The sequence below is a fragment of the Pteronotus mesoamericanus genome, unplaced genomic scaffold, assembly GCF_021234165.1.
Source record: "Pteronotus mesoamericanus isolate MK-2021 breed Mesoamerican mustached bat unplaced genomic scaffold, CSHL_Meso_final contig_438, whole genome shotgun sequence".
In the NCBI taxonomy this organism is placed as follows: domain Eukaryota; kingdom Metazoa; phylum Chordata; class Mammalia; order Chiroptera; family Mormoopidae; genus Pteronotus; species Pteronotus mesoamericanus.
This window is the reverse complement of record NW_026555165.1, coordinates 803,510-824,929: the sequence shown is the minus strand read 5'-3', so window position 1 is coordinate 824,929 and position 21,420 is coordinate 803,510. Positions and strand designations below refer to the sequence as shown.

Sequence of the window (21,420 nt, the reverse complement as noted above, 5' to 3'; positions counted from 1 at the left end):
GCACACGGGCAGGGGCGGGTTTGGGATTGGAGAGCCAGCCAGTCTGGGTCCCCCCCGGGGAAGATGCTATTTGGTTCTTTCCAGAGATGAACCAGGATCCCTGGGTCGGGGGCGGGGTCTCACCTTTCACCACGACCTCCACGGTGGCCTCGCTGTCCTCGATGCCGTGCATGACCTCGCAGCGGTAGACCCCCGAGTCGTTGGAGCGCAGGTTCTGGATTTCCAAGGTGGCGTCGCTGGGGATGGCCGGGTAGTTGGGCAGCGAGACCTTGTCCTGGTAGGCACTGTTGACCCGCACCTGTCCTTCCGTGGCCACCAGCAGAACCACCTCCTTCTCCTTGGAAATGCGGCTCCACTTGATTCTCGGGGCGAGGGGGGCGGTGGAGGGGGCGGTGGTCACAGGGTGCATGGGGTCGATGAAATAGCAGGGGATGGTGAGGGAGGTCCCCAGGAGGACCCGCAGTGGCGACGGCTCAGGGATGCTGACGCTCAGCGAGTTGTCAGGGTCTGCAGGGGAGGCAGACTTGTTAGTGCCTGGAGAGGACCACCCAGCCTCCCTGGCAGAATCCAACGAGCCTGGGTGTCTGTGTTGGGGACACTCCTGCGTCACATGGAATTCCCAGGAATCCTCGTGACACCCTTTCCAGAACAGTGTTCCTCAAGGCCCCTGGTGCCTGCACCACAAGACAGGGGCTACGGAGCCAGAGGGGGTTGCTGGGGAGGGCGGGGGAACTCCAGAGTCGCGACCACCTCTCGGGGTTCCCAAACTAAGGTGCTCTAGGGGATGCCACGCCATTGGATACACAGGCCCCATCTTCCTGGGGTGGCAGCTTGACTCACAGACTTGGGGAATAATCATTTGGGGGAAGAAAGATTATTATGGGGAAGAAAAAATATCCACAAAACTTTTAAAGCCAAGAGACAAAACTTCAGAGATGGGCCCCACGGAATGAGGTTTGCTTTGGGCTTCACCCTGGCTTTGCTGGAGGACAAGTCATTCTCTCCCGCTGTTGAGGAATTGGGGGCCTCGTTGGAGAAGCACCAGAGAAGGTCAGACCTTTAAGTCTGCAAAGAGTCAGACAGGGTGGGGGTGTGGTGTGATCAGACTCTATAAAAATTCATAGAGGGCATTCACAGGGAAGACGCGGTGGTTTACCAAATGCTGTTAGAGGTGAAGGTCTTCCTGGAATGGGGAAGAAATAGCTTTTGAAAAAAAATGGCACCTTTCACGGTGAGTCATCGGCTCAGGAGACCCTTTGTGCAGGCGAGGTTGCAGGTCGCACATAGAAATGTTTCAGGTATTTGTGGGTGGTAGGTTCGTAACAGGGCAAGGAAGGGGGAGCCAGGAATGTCTGGGGGCCAGCCCTAACCTTCTGATGTCCTGGGCAGTCGCCACCAGGCCCTTCCACAAAACCTCCCTTTGAACGCACCACAGCCCAGCATGGGCTCCCAGGTGGTCATCTTCCCGGAGGAGCTGAAGGCGGCAGCAGCGCCCAGCTCTACTGTCCTGAAAGCTCTCGACCAGCCTTCGGGGACTGGGCGAACCACCGCAGGTCACAGCCAGGGGCAGGTATTTGCGGGTCCCGGAGCAAGAGGGCAAAGGGAGGCCGTCAGATACCCTGTGCCTAAACACGTAAGGGTTATAAATCGAGCTAACAGACTGTTAAATAAAATATCTCCTCTTTTCCTATTTGACAAGGATACTTTTCAAAATGAAAAGCCAGATGCAAAGGTAGAGTTCTTGGATCCCTTAGAGTTTGGCGCCGGGATGTGGTATCCAGGTGGGGGGAGGGGACCCGGGCCCCTTCTTTTCCCACCGCTGTTCTGCCCTGGGCGGGGGCTGTGTTAATCCCGGCCTCACCTCCCAGCTCCGACTGCACCCCATACAAACAGCCACCTCTTAACCTCTCCCTCGGGTCTAGGGGTGGCTCACACCAGGGGCATGATCCCCCATAGTTGGTGGACCTAGAGAAGAGACCCGGGTGAGCCTGGAAGTGGCGCGGGTCCACTTGGGCGGGGAGTTCTGGGTGTCCTGCATGCCCAGAGCGTGGTCTAAAGGCGGGGCATTGGTCTGGATGTCCATGAACAGAGGCCTCCCTACCTGGGTCTAAGCAAGATCCTGCTCACTTTAGGGTGAGTGGAGAATTTGTTCGTTTGGCTCAGAGCTTGATGATCAGAGGTCTACCTGGTACCTGCCACGTGCAAGAGACCAGGCAGGGACATCCGAGGATGGTCTGCCAAGAATGACAAGGACCTGTGTGGTCAGCTGGGGCTTCTTCCCAACTGTTTCTCAGGCAATTTTCTCAGATGCTCCAGCCGGTCCTTCCCTGGCAGGCTTTCCTCTTTGGGCTTGTCAAGGGCCTGCCCCAACCCCAGGCTCAGTATGTGGCAGCTGTAGGTGGAATCCGTGGAGAGGACGTTGGGAAGGTGGGCGCCTGCCAGGAGCTCCTCCCTGCCTCCTACTGTCTGTCCTAGGGGCTCTGGGATGCATGCGTGTGTGCTCACCGTACAGGTGCTCGACCACCGCGGTTATGCTCGCCTTTGACAGAAAAGGGAAGGGCCAGGAAAAGGCTGGGGAAGTGACGATTCCATCCCTGGGACCAGCAGCACCAGGTTCAGCAGCTGGAACGTGGAACCCAGCCCTCAGCACCCGCTGGGCTATGGGAAACCTGCGCGGGAGTGTCCTCACCTGGAACTTCTACCGTGACGGCTGCGGCGATGACCCTCAGAGTCACAAACACCAAGAGTAAAGTGGTCATAGTTCACCTGGAAGAGGGAAGGCAGAAGTGTTACTGGGGGGTTCCCGTGCAGTGACATCGAGGAAGGTGACACATGACACCGGGTGGTAAACTTCACGCCCAAGAATATGAAATCACTTTGCGATAAGGGGGTTGCGTGTGGTTCAAGGGATGTCTTTTCCAAGAATCTTCTCTTCACAAAACCTTCACAAATTTCCTGGCTTAATGACAGGTGTGAGGCTGGCTGCCCCGTCCCCTCACCTTTTCTAAGGAACTTCCCATCTTCCAACCAACAAAGCCTCCATCCCAAAGGACCCTTGCGATGGCTGATTTTCTCAGAGCCTGCCTGAGCCAGGGGGTGCTCAGACAGTGTGTCAGATTATTCTGGGTGTGCCGGGGAGGGGCCTTTTGGGTGAGGGTAACACTGGAATTGGTAGCCTGACTAAAGCAGATTGCTCTGCTCATGTGGGTGGGCCTCGTCCAATCAGTTGAAGGCCTGACTACAACCATAAGACTGAACCTCCCCCCAAAAGGGATAATTCCTCTTGCCTGGTGACCTTCAAATTGCCTTTGGACTCAGACGGAAACATTGGCTCTTCCTGGATCTCAAGCCTGCAGACTCAAGCCAGAAGCACACCCTGCTCTCCCGGGTCTCCAGGTATTGGATGTCTTCATCATCATGCTAAACAATTCCTTAGAATACATCTCTTTCTATATATACACACGCACATCCGACTGGTTCTGTCTCTCTGGACAACCCTCAGGCCCAGAGAAGCGACATAGCCAACCTCCCTGGTGAAATCTGGACCTGCCACCAACTTCAAATCCAGGAATCTCTTGTGTTTTACAATGAAGAATGCTCCAAGGTTCCGGGCAAGATTCACGGGCCAGGCTCAGGTCAAGGGACGGGTGCCCACCGAGGGAGCTCTGGGGAGGCTGTGGATGACAGATGAGCATCCAGCTGAGAAACGAAAGCCATGGACCCCGCCTGCTGGCCCGAACACCGACTTCATGTGAATCAGACAAACTAGCCTTCCCATTGTCATCTGCTGGAAAACTGTCACATTAAGTTGACAAATCTGTGACAACCATGACGTAAAGGGCATCTGCTGCACAATGGGGACCCCGACCCCAAATGGACGGGTGCAGGTACACCCGAAAAAAGCCCAACTGAATCACAGGAGATGAAGCAGAGGGACGGTTCTCAACCGCGGCTGCATGTGCACATCCCCTGGTCCTCAGGCATTTGGAAAGCTTCCCAGAAAGCTCTAGCGGTGCAGCCGAGATGGAGCAGGCCTCCTGTAGGTCCCTGGGACTTGCACTTCTATGACATGTGCCCGATGATGTTTCCTGGTTGTTCTCTTGGATGGACTTGCATTGGCACCTCCCCCACCCTCCTCTGCAATCTTTGAGCAGTTGGTGTTGGTTAAGACATGTTTGCATCATGGTGGATCTGGAACTAAAGATGAGAATGGAGTAACCCTCCGCTGAGGCTGTGGCCCTGGCTTCCCCGACCTTGGCTCTGCCAGAGTCCTATAGCCCAGCAGGTGTCGCTGTGGGTGCAGTCACTATTAGCTGGGGCTGATGCATCCCACCCAGCCTGGGGCTCCCATCCCAGAAATGCATGGGGGAGAGGTGGGTGGGGCCCAAGACCTGCTTGGGTGACTCTTGCCTCTTGTTTTGAGAGACCTTTCCACCACAATCCTTCATTCTACATACACATGTCACCTGGGCGGTGAAAGGGCCACACGTGCAGGTGCTGCTAGGGGCACAGAGATGAGTACATGGGGTGTCTCCCTCACACGCAGGAAGTCCGGAGAACCCCAGAGGGCTGAGAAGCAAACCCCTGCTTCTCCTTGGGGACTTTCCTCCTTAGATGCTGCCTTCAAAAATAATCGGGGGCTCCAGGTCCTGGCTCTGTGAGTTGTCTTTCAGGCCCAGCATGACCACTCACAGCTGCGGGGTCGGCCCTGGAAGGCTCAGAGGGCAAAGCGTCCCTCCGCTCCGGGGAGGGGGCTAGACTTGTGGGCTCCTCTGGTCCCAGAGCCTGGGGGATTCCGTGTCCAGACACAAGGCTTGCCTGTCCTTCTTCCCTCAGAACACCCTTCCCTGGGACGTTTTGTGTATGTTTTCGGAGTTCTGTTTCTTTCCTCAGTCTCTGAACAAGCGCAACATTGTCCAGGATGCTGTGGTTCTCTGTGGGGCTTAGGTCTGCTCTGTTTTTCTCCCTGTTCTCCTCCACCAGAAATGAAAAGGGATTTGGGGTGGGGAGCGGAGTGAGCAGAAAAACTCATTTTATTTCTTCTTCTTCTTCTTTTTTTTTTTTAAAGACAAACTTCAGGATAGAAATATTGCAATAAATATGCTCTTGTGTTTGTGTGTGTTTTCTTAGCTGTAAAGAAAATAGGGAGAAATTCCATTCTGTCTGGGTTCCAAGTGTCTCCAGGACTCAGTGAGGCTTTTATGTGAGGACACGGACTTTGCCAGCCCCGTCAACAGGGAGGCCTTTCTCCACGGGAGCAGAGTCAGGTGGTGGTGAGGAGACTGTGTACCTGGGGAAGAGGGAGGCGGAAGGGGGCGCCTGAAATGAAGCGAAAGAAGGGCTGGGGAGGGTGGGCAGGAAGCGAATGCTGCTGGGTGAAGGCTGGTGTGTGCGTGCGTGACCGGGAGAGAGAGAGGGAGAGTCAGGCAGGGAAACCCTTCACCTTCCCATTAGCCAGACCCTGTCCCACAGCTGCCCGCCGGGCCCGAGCCTCGGCCTTTATTCCATCAAATTATGGGACCGAATGTGCGGCTCACCGCTTGCTTTGAATTCCTCTTCAAGCACAGTGACGACCCCCAGGCCCAGGTCCTGGTTCTGGCTCAGCCACTTAACTGCTTTAATAATACAAGTCCCACCCCTGTGGCTGGTTCAAAGCCTGGGCGAGACACGGTGCCAGTCAGAGCCCTCGTTGAGGGCGGGGACTGTGTCTCTGGCTGGGTCCCTGGCGCAGGGTCTGGCACTCAGCAGGCATCCCTCCACGCCAGTTTCCTCCCTGCTCCGAAGGTGGGGACCGGAGAGAGTTCAGCAGCTGTCGGGAGGCTCCTCGTCCTGGGATGGGGGCCGGAGGAAATGACGTCCCATAAAGAATAAAACAGCCTCTGTTTCAAAAATGACGTCGCCACACTACCGAACATTGGGGACGTAGAGAAAACCAGTCACTGTCATCCGCAATCTCAATCCAACCACTATTTGCGTTTTGATGGTTTGCCTGCTCTTTTTTTCCCACGGCGTTCACGCATGTTTCACCGAGTTGTCATCTTTTTGTGTCCTGTTTGCTTTTTCCATGTAACGCGGTGGCCCAAATGACTCCCCACCCCCCAGATCCTTCAGAACTGATGACTCTGGGGTTTTACTGTCACATCCTCCCTGCCAGGGATCCTGCCCACGCCGCTGAGGTCTTTGGCCTCTGCTCGGGGAGGAGGTGCCCCTCCTTTCCCGCGGGGGCCCAGGCCAAGGCTGGGCAGCTCTCACTGTGCTCACGGTCTTCCCAGAAGGAATCAAAACGACCTGCCCCCAATGTGCTTTTCACCCTGCACGTCTGCCCGCAGCGACCACACCACGCATGCCCGCTGCTCTTTCCTGAGACTCGTGGCAGATCTGCAGGGGCCCACTCTGCTCTCCCCTTTGCTGTTCCCCCGTGAAGACACTCCCAGTTCCTTCAGCTCTTCCAGACCTCTCCTCCCTCCCCGGGGCCACAGAGGGTCAAGCTTGGATGGACTTGAGTGAACACCACACCTGACTCCTTCCTTCTACAGGGCAAGAAACGGAGGCCCAGAGAAGTTAAGTGATTTGCTCAAGGCCACACAGGGAGTTGCAGAGGGAGCCAGGACCAGAACCGGCTCTAGGGGCCTGGCTATCACAAGCCCGTGTTTGGGAATTCTGCGGGGCAGCTACCCTCCCTGTTTTGCTCTTCACTGTCTCCCTGGCCCCCGGCACAGTGAGAGGCCTCGGGAAACACCTGCTGAGTGAATGGACAGGTGGGAAGTCTAAGCACCTCAGAAATCATTTCCTTCAACTCCAGGCCTCCGAGGGAGGAGGGGTCAGCCTGGAGGCTCACATTTGCTGAGCACCTAGGAGGTGCACAGCCCTCTGAGGTAGCCCATTGTTTTTGTTTTTGTTTTTGTTTTTTTGAGAGAGAGAGATCAATTTTGTTGTTCTACTTCCTCATGGCTTCATTGGTTGATTCCTTTAGGTGCCCTGATGGGGGCTCGACCTGCAACCTTGGTGTATCGGGATGATGCTCTAACCAACTGAGCTACGTGGCCAGGGCCTGAGGTCGCCCCTTCCTGTTCTGCACTCAGTACATCTCAGCGAGAGACAGACGTATACTGCTTGCTTGTGATGTGCATGGCTGTATTGATTCCTGCAGCATGTCGGTGTAGCAGGTGACTCCAGGAAGGATGCAGTCCACGGGCAGCCCAGCGGTGTGACAACCGAGGTCTTCCCTTCCCCGTCCCCCGGAACCAAAGCTGTGCTGGGACAGGTTTGCCCCAGCGGCTCTCTGGAGCCCGTTTTAAACATCTCTTCCCAACTGTGTGTTCAGTGATGTCACGTTGGTGGAAATTGCTGGGGGTACATGTACCATGGAAGTCAACACTGAAAACAAGGGCTTTGTTTCCCACCCTTTTTGAGAGTAGGCTTACCAGCACAGTACTGGAAGCGCTAATAGGAAATAAAGAAAAAGCACAGGGGAAGGATAACGGGTACCTCTCTTCTTCTGCCCCACAAAGCCTCACCTTCCAGTGGGTCCCAGGGGGCATCGGAGCTGACCCTGTTTGCCAGCCTCAGAGCAGGGTGGGGTGGGCTGTGCCCGCCTCCATGCCATCCTCTGGGGTCCAGCCTGACCCTGCCACGTCCCTGCAGATGCAGCCAATGGTTGCCGGGTAAGTGAACATAAGCTCTCACCCTGCCCTGACCCCACAGTCTCCTGGGTCCTCCAGGAGGCCTCAGCGGGCCCTGCCCCTTGGCTCAGCTCTCCTGTGGCCGCTTCTACAGTTTATCCTGCCCCAGGTGCATCACGCAGGCTGTGACCTCCTCAAGGCTGAAACTCAAGCCTTAAGCAAAAAAAAAAAAAAAAAAAAAGACCTCCCCCCCCAAAAAACACCCTCCTGTGTCACCTTGCACAGTGCCTGGAACAACAGAAAATGGTATTTGCCCATCTATGCATGGGATGGAGGGGCAGACCTCGGAATTCGGTGCCCTGGCTGACCAGCAAGATTTGCCAGTAACCAAATGACTTCCGCCTTTGGGGAGGGATTGGAAAGGACCAAGGTCACGCATTCCCCCAGCCATCAGCCTCCAGCACCTCACTTCTCTGCAGACCAAGCTCCTGACAGTGTCTCTTGTCCTTACGCCTGTGCAGGAAAGCCGTAGCACACGTGCCTGAGGTGGGATTTTAAACCCAGAGGAGGGAAAGGTGCGGGGATCCCAAGCCAAGGACAGCTGGCCAGAGAGACCCCAACTGCGCATGCTGATTTTCCACATATTGTAAGCAGACATGGTGGGTGGTGGGGGCGGGGGGGGGGCGGTGGAGCCAGGGAGCTGATTCCAGTTCTCCCTCTGTCCTAAGTCACAGGGATACTCACGAGCCCTCAGTTTTCCCATCTGTGAAATGGAATCATAACACAGGCTTCACCCCCAGGAACCTAGTGGTCACTTTTGTGGGTGCTAATCCTCTTTTTTGTATTTTCTTCTCTTTCTCTTCTCTCCCCCTTCCTCCTCTTTCTCATCTCCTCTCTCTTTCTCTCTGTCTTTTTTCATAGAATTGATTCTCTATTCCTATTAATTGCTCCTAGATCTCATTTAAACACTGTCCCCTGTGGACAGTCATTTGGTCTACAACAGCCAACAACAGGCACCCCCGCTCCCAGCTTAGTGACTCCTGCATTCGCCGCAGGCCTGGGCGTACACAGGACGCGGGCTCAAGTGAAATTGTGGACTGCAAGGTAAGATCCTAGAGCTACCACTGATCTCTCCAATGACACAAGGCTTGTCACTCTCAGAGCGTCTCTGTTGTCGCTGAGTGAGGACAGCCACCCCAATCTCTAGGCAACAACGAGCCTCTTACAGCCAGAGTAAATTTAGTGGTTTTAGGGACCAGGAGCAGGCAGGATGGGCAAAGCAGAGACAGCCCCAGGGACAAAACAGGACTCAGAGCCATGCTGGCACCTGAGCAAGGCTGCACTTCCAAGGCGCCGGAAGTGAGGCTGAGTCCAGAAGCGGGGGAAGGAGGGCTGGTCGGGGATGGTGCTTCCTAAGTGTGTGTGTGTGGGGGGGAGGGAGTGGCTGCAGCCATCGCTGGCCCTGAAGTTACGCCTGGACAAGGCCGGGCACAGGAGGGAAGAATTCAGCGTGACGCCACCAGGCTTTCCCCACGAATCCCCCCGCTCCCTGATCTCAACGGCAAATTCCCAGTGAAACCAGCCTGAAGTGGAAAGGTACGTGGCATGAAAACGGTGCCTGAGTCACTCACTGGGGACATTAGCTTTGCCCTGTTCTCTTTGTGGAAAAAACCCCGTTGCTTGGGACCCGCCCCTTCCTGTTCTCAGCCTTCCGTTCCAGCCCGGGCACTTGGAGGGTTTCTCGAATTAATTTCAGACGTTGTGTAAATAGCGGACCTGGGATTTTGGAAAGGAGTGCCTTTCAGCCCAAACTTTCCATCGGGCACAGCACCTTTCCTGGGGCGGGGATCTTGGGCCAAGAGCTAAGTTTCTTCTGCTCAGCGCTGACCGCCAACCTGGCAGGGCAGAGAACGCCTTCCTGCAGGAATTCGGGGAGGGGCTGCCGACGCAGCGGGCTCCTCCGTGGCCTCCCTGGGTGGGAACTGAACTCAGGCTTCAGAAATAATCGTCAGTAAAGGTTTTTGGACGCTGAGGGTCCTGGTGGAAATGACCGCTCGCCAGAAAGGGCCATCAGGTGTTTGGGGGTCCCAGCTGAATTCCTGGGCAAAGTGGTGGGCCGGGCGCCTGGACGCAACAGGGGGCGACTGGTCCAATCTCTTAACCTTTTGGGGCAGATGCCCAGGTTCTTGGAGTTTAGTCCAGGACCAAAGTAAGAGAGAAAAATGGGTTATTTGGAGTTAAACCTCATTCTTTTCACCCTCGTCTGCTTGCGCTGATTTCGGGTCTGGGAAAGATATCATAGAAAACAGCCACATAGATCCTTTTGGGTCATGTTTCTCTTGAAAACCAATGGGAGCTGGACCCAGCTTCCAGCAGGTAAATTCTAAGCTCTTATTTACCTGGGGAGCCTTGGGCCATGCTGCGTAGTCTATGCTAACAGTGTAATTTAGGGTATAGGTCTTGGGCCATGTGGTATTGACTTGACCTCGGGACGCACTGGAGACCAAGGTCACCATGTCTGGGTGGCCAGCCGCCCTTGACAATCCATGACAATGGCAAGGCGCAGGTGAACGTCCCCGGTGGGCAACACTCCGTGGGTGTCCTAACACCCGTGAGCGCCATCCGCAGGACTCCCGGGGAAGGCAGACCGGAGGCTCTGGGCTTGCTGGCTCTTGGACTCTGCCCTCCGTGCCTTTTTCCTTTGCAGATCTTGAGCTCTCTCCCTTGGCTGCTGTAAAGTGCAGCTGTGCGTGTAACAGCTCTGCTGGGTTCTGGGAATCCTATGAATTTCTGCACCAGAGGGGAGTCTCAGAAACCTCCTGAAATGGCGCTGTCCCTGCTCTGTCAGGCCGGAGTGTCCTGCCTAGGATGGTCCGGTGCTGGCTTCGTGGACAGTGGGCAAGGCCTCTTCACGCCATGGCCATCCTTCAGTGACACTGCCGTCCCTTCTCGGGCTGTGTACTCCGAGGAGCAGAGCATTCTTTTTTGGCCCTCACGGGGAAGGAATAATTGCTTCTCATCTGGAGAAGCTCCAAGCACTTCTTGCCTTTCCCTCCTCCCTCCTTTGCTCTGCCCAACTCCGACCACGTGGAAAACTCTGCAGTAGGGGCAGAGCGGGACCCTAGGCTGGCCCCGTGTGAATCCACCCCTGGGGCTCACTGCGGGGGACAGGAGGTGAGGTGTGTGAATCAATCCTGCGGTAGAAGGGGAGCCTGTCAATAAGAGTGTCCCCGAAGCTGAGAGGATGCAGAAGTTGCTCCTGTGTGGGGCACCTGGGAGAACTTTCAGGAGGAGGTGGCCTTTGATCTGAGCCTTGACAGACAGGGACATTGCAGGCACTCTCGGAAGGAGGAATCGCATGCACAAAGGCCTGGAGAAAGGAGCAGAGCCGACGGGTGTGGGATCAAATCAAGTCAGAGACTAGGCTGGGCCAGATCCGGAAGAGCCTCCGCGATCAGGCTAAGGAGACTGGCTCCATTCTCTAGGCGATGGGGAGGCTCTCAAGGCTTCGGGAAGTGATCTGAGGTGTGTGTCAGGAGGAAGCCGAATCTCCACGGCCGCTGCCCGCGGACCCCTCCTCCGGGAAGTGCCCCCATCCCCAGCGTGTGTACCCTCTGCCATCACAGCAGGATCCCCTGCAGCCTGCAGCATTCGCCTGCCTCCCCAGGGAGACTGTGCCCACCAGGGTGCCGCAGCCTGTTCAGAGACAGAATTCAAACCCAGGTCAGCGTGACTCTAAAAGCAGTCACCAGTTCGCCCTTGCTGGGGCGGGGGGTGGGGGGGTAGGTGCAGAGGGGGCGCCTGTCAGGACAATCTGTGGCGCCAGCTATAAAGCATGGGTGCGGTCGGCAGACATTGGTGGGGGGTGCACTACAGAAGGAGTCTTCACAGGGATGGGCTTAGCTTCCACGTTGGACTCAAAGCACCGAGGCACCTCGGCGCCAGAGAGCAAGGCTGAAACCCCCAAGAGCCCGGTTTCTGAGCCCCTCCCAGGTCCCTCTGGCTCCTGGCTTCTTCCAGAGCCCTGGGGAAGGGCTGCGAATATCGCACAACATGATGGTTCTCCCAGTTCTGTTTCCTCCCTTTCCACCTGTCTCTGGCCCGTCCCCAGTTCCCTGTCCGCTCTCCTGGTGGTGTGACTGTCCCCTGCAAGGCTGAGATTCTATCAGACCCCCTCCCCCGACCCCCGACTCCCTGGAGCATGGTTTGAAAAGACCCAGACTGAAGTTATTTGTATGGTCAGCAGACTTTTACTGAGCACCTACTGTGTGCTAAGCATCTTTTTGGTGTTAGAGATGGGAAATGATGAAGACACACAGGGCTCCTGGCTGATGCACCCCTTGTTTGGGCGGGACTGGGGAGGGAACAGCCGGGGCCAAGGAAACCAACCCGTCAGGCACTTTGAGAGAGTGATAAGCAGCCCCGGCTGGGAAGCTGTCAGAACGCTGTCCCAATATGTCATGATTGCAGGTTCGATCCCTGATCAGGGCACGTACAAGAGTCGGCCAATGAATGCATAGATAAGTGGAAACACAAATTGATGTTTCTCTCTCTCTCTCCTTTCCTCTCTTTGTCTCAAACCAATCAATAAACATTTTTTAAAAAGAAGGAGTGAGAAGCTACAATGAAAATGTGACAAAGGGCTGCTGTGTCGTGGGGGTGGGGGTGTTTATCTTCTGTAAATTGGGGGGTCGAGAAAGGCCTCCCTTAGGAGGTGACAGCTGGGCCTGCATGAGCAGAAGGCAGCCGTGCAAAGCCTTGTGGGAAGAGCCCCCAGGCAGGGGAGGCCCTGAGGTGGAAGCGAAGTGGCCAGTGGCTGAGGGTGGCAGGTGGGGGGAGGGTGAGGATGCTGAGGGCAGGGGAGACCCGCTTCGGAGGGCCTGTGGGCCAGTGAAGGGGACAGGGCTTTCCTGTCAGAGTCCAGGGCCACATCTCAGGCCCGCCGAGGGCCTCTGCAGTCCCAGGGGGCCGAGCAGGGCTACGCAATGACCCTCACGGGCCGCCGCATGCTCCGAGGGCTGGTCAGTCCTCCGGTACTTGCAGTGACTACGTACGGGGGACTTAGTTATCGTTTTCCAGCATCTGAACTGGTGCCAGAACCTCACCTGGGGCACGCAAGTCTTACTGGCCGTTGTGGGCAACCCCCTGGCACCCTCAGGGCACTGGGACAACAGATGGAGTCACCAGAGAGAAGGGGGGGAGGGAAGGGCTTCAGGGGGCAAGGGGACAGCCAGAGGCCAAAGCTCTAAGCCCGGGCTAGGACCTTCCTTGGCTCGCAAAGTGGCTCCCACCCCAACCTCTTCTCCCTCAGGAAGGGGTGCGGAGACAATCCAAGCATGGGGAGCTGCTCTGCTAAAACACTGAGGAAGGAAGGGACCGCAGAAGCCACTGCAGGGCGGGCTCGGGGAGGGCGTGGGAACCCCAGAATGAGGCTGCCTGAAGGAGCCTTGGTGGCCCGTGGGGAAGGATGAAGAACCCCCCGGGCTGGCTGGGTGAGCTTGGGGTGGGGGTGACGCTCATGGATGGAGTGGTGAGGACAGGGCACCTCTTTGCTCAGCTCTGGGGGCAGCCTTCGCCCCGGGGGGTGCCAGGCATGGAGGCTTCCAGGAGATTGGCACAAGGAGAGTGTGCAGGGTTAGGCCCAGGGCCCACTGCAGGGTGTGTGAGGGGGAAGCCTGTGCAGGGGGGCAGCCAGGCTTGGAGAAGGACCTTGTCCAGAGCAGGACTCAGCTGAGGAGCAACGCCCCCCTCAACCAAGTCAACCACAATGAGCACTCTGCTGCTCTTTCCGTGAAAAAAATCCAGGAAACAATGTAATGGAAATGAGCATCCAGCAGGCCAGCCTCTAAAAGGAAGGCGGCAGGTGGGAAGTGGCAAACGACAGCTTGGGCCCAGCCTTGCACAGGAGGGCAGAGGGCCTGCCGGGGCAGTGGCTGTGTTTGAGATTTGGGGTTTGAACCCCTACCTGGTGGGGTCCCCCTTTCCTCGTCGGCCCTGGTGCAGAGCCCCATTCCTGCTGCAGGATCAGGCCTGGCTGACTGCCTAGATCAGCATCTCTGTAGACTCCGGGAGTCCCTCAATCTGCTCTAGGAAAGGAGAGTTCCCGGTCAAGTTCAACGGGAAAGTCTTGCTGGAGATTCAAACATCCACCAGCAAACTGGGATGAGCTGCAGGGAAGGGACTCATCTCATTCTCTTTAACCCGTGGGGATGAGACCCTTTTGACATGCAATGTCTACAGACCACCTCTGCAAAAAAGGTTTTGTGGCACCCACTTTTGGGAACGCCGGCCTGGCTTCATCTGCCTCTCCAGAGAAATGTACTTCAGTCCAGGGTCAAGGACAACTATATTAAGGAAGCAGAGCCTCGTCTCAGGCATGACAGAGGAGACCGGGAAGCAGACTTTGACCTTCTTACTCCCTGAAAGGACAAACTAGTGGCTGTGGCTATAGTTTTGCCTGCAGAGAAAACCTGGCAAGGGACCCCCAGAGACAGGGCTAGAGGGAGGGGCTTAGAACACACTGCACCCAGAGGAATAGTTTTGGGCTTTAACTGAGGGGCTCAGAAGCTAAACTGCATTCAAAGTACCCGGGATTGATTTTGAAAAGCACAGATTCCTATCTCTGCCCCCAGTCAAGCACTCTGGGGGCGGGGCATATTAGGGCTCAGGCATCCCTGTTTTTCAAAAGCTCCTTAAATGCATCTGGTTCTGGGGACGGAAGGCTACCTCTGATGGCAAGCTCCAGGCCCCTTTTTTCAGTCTTGGAAAGCTGACAAACCCACTATATCCCTGAGTCATCCTATAATCCAGGTGTTCCCCTGAGCCATCTGGATATGAGGTCAAAGTGATGGGACTTGGTGGTGGGGGAGGGGAGCACCGGGTTGGGGAGGGGAGTGTGGGGGGAGGGTCAGGCCAAGGTCCAGGCTGTGCTGGCGAACATGCCCTTATACATGGCCCAGGGTGGAGGCAAGGACAAGCAAGCCCGGATTTTCTGTGGGAGATGGGACGCAGGCCTCCCCCTTGCCTTGGACATTTCTCTCGTGAAGGGCTTTCTCCCCCAAAGCAGACCTGAAACCAGCTCTGTGTCCCTGGAGGGACAGAGCCAGAAGGTGACCCAAGGGTGGACAACGGGTGGCCCCAGGAAAAATCTGCCCACGGTTGGGTTCTGTGGACAGGCTGTGATCTGTGGACGCGCACGGGACGGAACAGCTATCTGTGATCTGGTGCGTCCTTTTGCTGGTCTGAATGTGACCGGGGACATGGAGGGAGGAGACTTGCCCCAGTCCAAGAGCTGCCCCTCTCCTTGTCTGCCTGGGGAAGGAGGGGGGTGATTGCAGTGTCCCGAGTCCCCATTCTGCTCTTGTCCTTCATGATCTTAAGGAGGCTCGGGAAAAAGTGGCAATTTCCCAAACCCACCCCTTCGGTGAGTGGCTTTCAGTTTAGGCTTTCATTTATTGTGACTTCAACTCCGGGTGGTGGACCAATGGGCCTATTTTACAGATAGGACGGAGGTATTCCCTGATGTTCATCCAGTGAGAGACGTCTCCGAGTTCCTGATCCTGATGTGGTCTTCTTTCCAGCAGTTTGGCCTTCCTGATTTCTGAGGTCCTACCTCTACCTCTTACTCCCCAATGGATCCCGCCTTGGGGCTGCCACAACTTAATTGCTATATCTGCAGTGGCCTCTAGAGGGCGCTGTTGCCTGGCGCTGTAACCTGACTTGGGCACACAGAGGGAACCAGAGGTCCTGGCTTTTGGCTTGCCTGGGATGCAGGAGTGGCATAGTGGAGAACTGCCCATCTGGGTATTGTTGGTACTCTCCTTATCAAGAATTGAAAGGGATTTTATAGTGTGATGATCCATTCATTCGTTCATTCATTCATTCATTCGCACTGGATTACGTACTGTTCACTCTAGATACAAAAGGTTCATGCTTAGGCTTCACAGGGGCCCCCCACAAGGTATCTTCCTGGACAGTAATTCCCTGCTGGATCTTGACCTGTGAGGGCAGACCTTAGTATCTCCATGCTACAGACAAGGAGCCCACGGCTCAGAGAGGTACAGCAGCTTCCCCATGTCACACAGCAGTCAGTGCCCAGGCCATGTGGCTCCAACTCCAGAGCTCCTCCCAGGGCATACCCACTGAACAGACCCTTCCCCTCTCCTCACCCCCTGCTGGGACCCGTGTGTGGGGACGGGTGCTGACCTGCACCCCCCAAACGTATGCCATCACTATGGCAACCGGGCCCCAACCAGCAACTTCCTTTGGCCTCGCAATCATATTCTCACACCTGCTGATGCTGTAATTTTCCATCGCAGGACCTTTAGAAGCCTCACACACACAAAAAGTCACAGCTGCTATTTTCACACAGGCCTCCTTCATGCCAGGTCCTTCGTTCGCTCTGTCTTGAACCCTCTCAATCATCTGCAGCCCCATTTCACAGATGCAGAAACTGAGGGTCAGAAAAGAGCCCACAGCTGGGGTTTCGACCTAGATCTGGGCCGCCAATCCGAGTTCTTCCCACTTTACCACTGTCGTCTCAGCGTGTTTTGTTTTTTTTTGTTTTTTCTTTTCTTTTTGGGTTGTCCCCTCTTCATTGCGTGGCCGGGCCCAATGACTAAATGAAGGTCTGGAGCGGGATTTCTCAACCTTGGCCCCATTGACCTTTTGGGCCAAATAAGCCTCTCCTGTTGCAGGGAAGATGCTGTCTGGTGTATTATAATTATTTAGCAGCACCCCTGGTTTCTACCCACTAGATGCCAATAGCATCACCTCTCTCCCTTGGTGACAACAAAAATATCTCTAGACATGGCCAAACGTTCCCTGGGAGGAAAAACAGCTCTGCAGTTGAGAATCACTGCTTTGTAGAAATAAGGGGTCAGGGTCAAGTTAGTTATAGCCTGATTTCCCCATATTAGACCGGGAGCAGCTGGAGGGCAGGAAGAGGGAACCATTTCATTCACTGCTGTTGCCCACACCTAGTGCAGTGCCTGAGCGAATGATATCCATGGACATGGTATGTTTCAGATGAAGGCCTGAGGGCCTCGGTTCTGACCTAGATCCTCACCACCCTGCTCTGGGCTGGTCTGAGTCATATCGCCTCTCCTTTCTGGGCCTCGGTCCTCTCTGTGCTCTCAAATGAGGGTCATCACAGGCCCTGAGGGCCCTGGACGTTTGGGGTCTGGGGCTGGCCATGCTGCCCCTCAGAGGGCCAGAGGCCCAGAGGCCCAGAGTCCAGGGGCCAAGAAGGGGCCGCCTCCCAGGCCAGACACTGCAGATCTGCCCAGTCCTCCTGAGCTTCTCCTTGTTCTTGCCCTTCAACTCAAGTCAGTCACTGAGAGACAGTCAAGTGCTGCGCAATGCACCGCCCCCCACCCCCGCCCTGGCGAAAAGCAACCCTGTGCAGGAGGGGTGGCTTCTTTTTTTGGGTGTGTGTCTTAGAAGGAAAAACATGTAACCTCAAAGGTAACCAAATATCCCAATCGTGATGCCCAGCATCGCACACCCCAAACTCACCTATTCATGAGCTTAACAAAAAGCTTCTTTAGGACACACTGTAAGGCCATTGAGAGGGAGCAAAGTCACCTCTCGCAGGCCCAGGCCAGCCCGCAGGGCCCGCCCTCCCCACGCGCGCACACGCACACGCACACACACACACAGACACACACACACACATCCAGCTGCTCACAAGGAGGCTCTGAGTTTTTAAAAGCAAACTCCACCGTTTCCGTTCTTGCCCTGGATTCAACTTTTGAAGAAAGGAAGCGTTTTACCGTTCCCTACACATGCCCCCTCTCTCTGGTCCTCCCCTTGCCTACCCCTCCAGCAGCCCGTTCTCGCCAACTCATCTTCAGCTGTGCCCCGGGGCTCAGACCCCCTCGCAGGGACGGAGGTGTCCTGTCGTGTCTGGGGGACGGAGAGCAGCCACCCCTGGAGGAGATGCCACAGAGACAGCCCTGTCGAGCTGGGCTTCCTTAAGGAAGGAGGGTGGCAGTGAAGCTTCCATCGGGGCTCAGCATGGCCAATGGCCAAGGACAGCCCGTGACGCTCCCGTTTCCAAGATGGGTTGCACCCACTGCCCCCTTCCCCAGGGCAGCCCCTTAGCTCTGTCCCCTCCCCTGCTCCACTTGCAAGCAGGCCTGTCCGCCACACCTCGCTTCTCCCCTGATTCTGGGTCCTCTCCCTCCAACTCCCCATCACCCCTGACTGCCTTCACTCCCAAGACAGGTAAGGGTCCAGCCCAGGTGTTAGCGCAGTGCCTACCACCTGGAGCCACGAGGCAGGAATTTCTCAGAGACAGAAACATCATGAGGATCAATGTCTCTTCAACGTTCTTGACCACAACCGGCAGTAAGAAACACATTCTACAAACGGCAAATTTGTATATATGTGTGTATGCACATATGTATTAGAAACATACACACACTGACATAGGACTGCAAAATATATAACAGAGATAAGAGTTTCCAGAAACAATCCTTATCCTTACTACATGGGTGGCCCTGTGAGATTATGCTCTCCTGTGTGATAAAACCCCACTAAATTGGTTTCCCAACCTGCAAGGGACAAATCTGGAGTTAGCAGTTCCTGTGGGGGCAGAGACGGACTACAAGTGACACTTCCACCGGGGGGCCTGCCGGCTTCCCCTGGCTCAGCTGAGGTCCTCCTAATGTCCAAAAAGAAGGGCCTTGGAAGGGACCAGGTTTTAGGAGGCATCGCGAAAAAAATCTGCCCCAAATGCTGGGACACACAATCTCTTACGAAAAGAAGAGTCAAAACTGGTACCATCCTGAATTTACAATTGGTGACCCCAAGGGGGCCTAGGAACCGTTAGAAGAAAGGAATTAGAGATTTGTGGTTCCTGCTGACAAGATGCCCACATTATGTCTTTCAATCCTCGGGTTTCCTCTCCTTTTAAGAGAAGAGGAAGCTGAGTCACGGGGTAGCTAAGTAACACCACCCAACTCTTGTAGCAGGTAAGTGGCCCAGCTGGGATCCGACCCCAGATCTGACTCAACAGACAGGCTGTTTATTCTCGGGGCTCTTCCCCGCCGTCTGGGGAGGTGAGCCCTCCCTTGGAGCTCTCTCTCCGCCTGGGAGCTGGACAGGCTGTTCTGGGCATGTGAGGATGACGATTGCCCCATTTCAGCAGGCAGGTATGTGTGAGATAGCAAACAGGAGCACAGTATGGGTCAGGTGCGGCTCATGCCAGGCGCTGCAGGATCTCACCACTCAAGCCCACAGAGAGCGCAGCCAAATAAGTAATAACATTTCCATGATCCCCCCTACCCCCGTCCGCCCATATTATTTATTCCTGCCTTGGCCAGAGTGCTTTCCCATACTAAAGAATCCCAATTTAAGCATGCTTTTCCTTGAAAATTACAGGAAAAGAAAACCTTTTACATAATATTAGTAACATCGAACAGTTATTGAGTACTTGCCTGGTGGCAGCAGGTACTACATGCTGCGCGCTTTGCTTGGGTCACCGCAAGGCTACTGTTCACTGAGACCGGGCGGGGGCCAGCGCTGAGCAGAGCCGGCCACCTAGGTGGCGCTCAGTAGATACCAGAGACTGAATGAGCCTATCAGTGCCGCTCTAGAAACTGCCCATGAATGCATCTAATTTAAACACAATACTGTGTAACTGGAGGAATTCCCGACATTTCTCTGAGAGGTATTTTCTTTTGATGCTTTCTTCATCCAAAACTTTTTAAACGTGAGAGGTCTTTGGATTTGCAATTTTTTCTTTCAGGTTAGAAACATTCTCCCCCATCTCACTCCACCACGCCCAACAAGCCTTGGAGTTTCCTCCCCCATTGCCCTGCCATTCCTGGGCAGTGTCTTCCCCTGCTCAGTGATTCATAGGCCAACACTCCGACGCGCATGTTCACGGCGCCTCCGAAACCCCTTGCCGAAGGGCAGGGCCCGGCTCCTTCTCCTCAGCAACCCAGAGGGCAAGGAAGAGAGACAAGGATTGAAGCCCAGCCTTTTGCCCTCTTAAATCGGGGTTGCCCCTAAGTCACAGGGCGACGGTTAGAAAGTCATCACACGTTTCTGGGTTCCCTTTCCCTCATCATGAGATGAGATGGGTGTGTGTCCAAGGTCCAGGGTCTCTGACACTGTCGGACACCCACCCACTACAGCGTCCAGGATCAGAAACCCCACACTAAACCAATTCAGCTTTCCACCTTCCTTCTCTTCCTCCTGGTAGCCACCCCCATAGAACGGGAATTTACGCATCAACCCAAACGCAGGGACCTGAGATCCTTATGGGCCAAACCCTGGAAGAATCCCACCAGAATCCCGCTCACGACTGCAAGGAAGAGGACGATGGAAAAGTTTGGGTTGGATCCGATCTCCCAACAGGAGACAATCCCACCGCCAGAGTTTGTTCTGGCCTGGGATGTGGGTGTGTTGACATATTGACAGCCACCCACTCAACGCTAGGGTTCCCGCTCTGCCATCACTGGCTTCCTCCGCAGAAGAACCCAGGGATGGAAAAACTGCCCTGGGCCTCGTGTCCTCATCTCTCCTGCTCTTCCCTGAGAAATGCACCTTCTTGGTGGCAGATTCAGAGCACTGCTCAGGTCTCCTTGCGGGCAGCTCTGCCGGTTCCTTCCAGCTTTCCAGGTGCCCCGTGGCTCCCTGGACTAGGCCAAATGGCCAAGGAAGTGGGTCCCGAAGGGTTCTCGGTGCCTCTCTCAGGCACCTGCTGTATACCTGACGCACCGCCCCGGTCCCTTAGTACATTTCCCAGCCTGGCGGCCTAGGCGCCCCCTCCCCACGGACAGCGCGCACCCAACGCTGAAGACGAAACAGCGCCTCCCGCTCGCCAGTAGCACCGCGAGAGTTGAGCCCCCATTTCCCGCACTCGGAAGCCGCGGCTCTGCCCGCTATGGCTCCTCTCAGGGACCCCGGGACTCCACACACCGGACTAGGCATACAAGCTCCTTGTTCTCTATCCTTTAATGCTGGGAGTCAGGGGACCAGAGACTCTCCTCGCCTGTTCCTTCTGCGCTCCCTTCGCTGCGAGTCTGCAGCAGCCAGAAAGTTTGCTCGACTCCACAGCTGTGAGTTCGCGGCCCCCGGCACACCCCTCCCCGTGGGGAGACTGAGGCAGCGCCGCGACCAGCGCAGAGGGGCGCCCTGGGCAAGCCTCCCTCGGAGGGAAGGAGACAGTTACCTTGAAGAGTTGCGCTCCCTGCTCCAAGAACTTCCGTCGGTACACCTAGCGAGGCGGCGGGGGCTCCTGGGCCCGGGAGGCCCGTTCTCGCGGCGCCGCGGGGAGACGCTCTGCGCGGGCGCCGCGCACCGTGCTCCTGCCCGCGTCCTGCCCGCAGGTCCCTTCAGGCGGTGGCCGCAGCGGCGGAGGCTGGCTGGCGGCGTCCCGGCTGACTGAGAGAAGAAGGGACACTGAAAGGTGCCCGGAGTCCCCTGGCACCCGCGTCAGAAGCCGGCCGGCGAGGTGCGGAGAGAGACCTTGAGCAGCGCGGCGCGTCCTCAGCTCTGCGAGCCCCTCAGGAGCGGCGGGGAGGTAGGTAGGTGGGCGGGCGAGCGGGCATGGCGCGCGGTGACACATATACACGGGGCGGGCGGGGAGGGGGCGCGCGCCGAGGGAAACCCCACCCCCGGGGGACCCGACAAGGGAGGGGCGGGCGGAGGCGTCTGGCGCTCTCTGGACCCCGGCTCCGGGCCGGCGGGCGCGTCGCGGGGGAAGCCGCCGGGCGCGCAGGGCGCGGGAGGAGCGCTCCCGCCGCGGCGCCGACCCGCAGCTCCGGGCCCGCGGGAGGCGGGCGGC

At 56.3% G+C, this 21,420-nt stretch overlaps 1 protein-coding gene across 3 annotated transcripts in view; it reads right to left on the bottom strand.

Annotated features, from left to right (window-relative positions):
* Nucleotides 1-21,168, bottom strand: part of ACAN (aggrecan) — a 42,553-nt gene extending 21,385 nt beyond the window's left edge. For all 3 annotated transcript variants that reach the window (XM_054577578.1, XM_054577577.1, XM_054577579.1), the window contains exons 1-3: nucleotides 20,806-21,168; nucleotides 2,690-2,766; nucleotides 124-507 (exon numbers count right to left, since the gene is read on the bottom strand). In XM_054577578.1, coding sequence (XP_054433553.1) covers nucleotides 124-507; nucleotides 2,690-2,759 — 454 coding nt within the window. In that variant the 5' untranslated portion in view covers nucleotides 2,760-2,766; nucleotides 20,806-21,168. The remainder of the gene's footprint in view (nucleotides 1-123; nucleotides 508-2,689; nucleotides 2,767-20,805) is intronic.
* Between the last annotated feature and the right edge of the window lie 252 nt (nucleotides 21,169-21,420).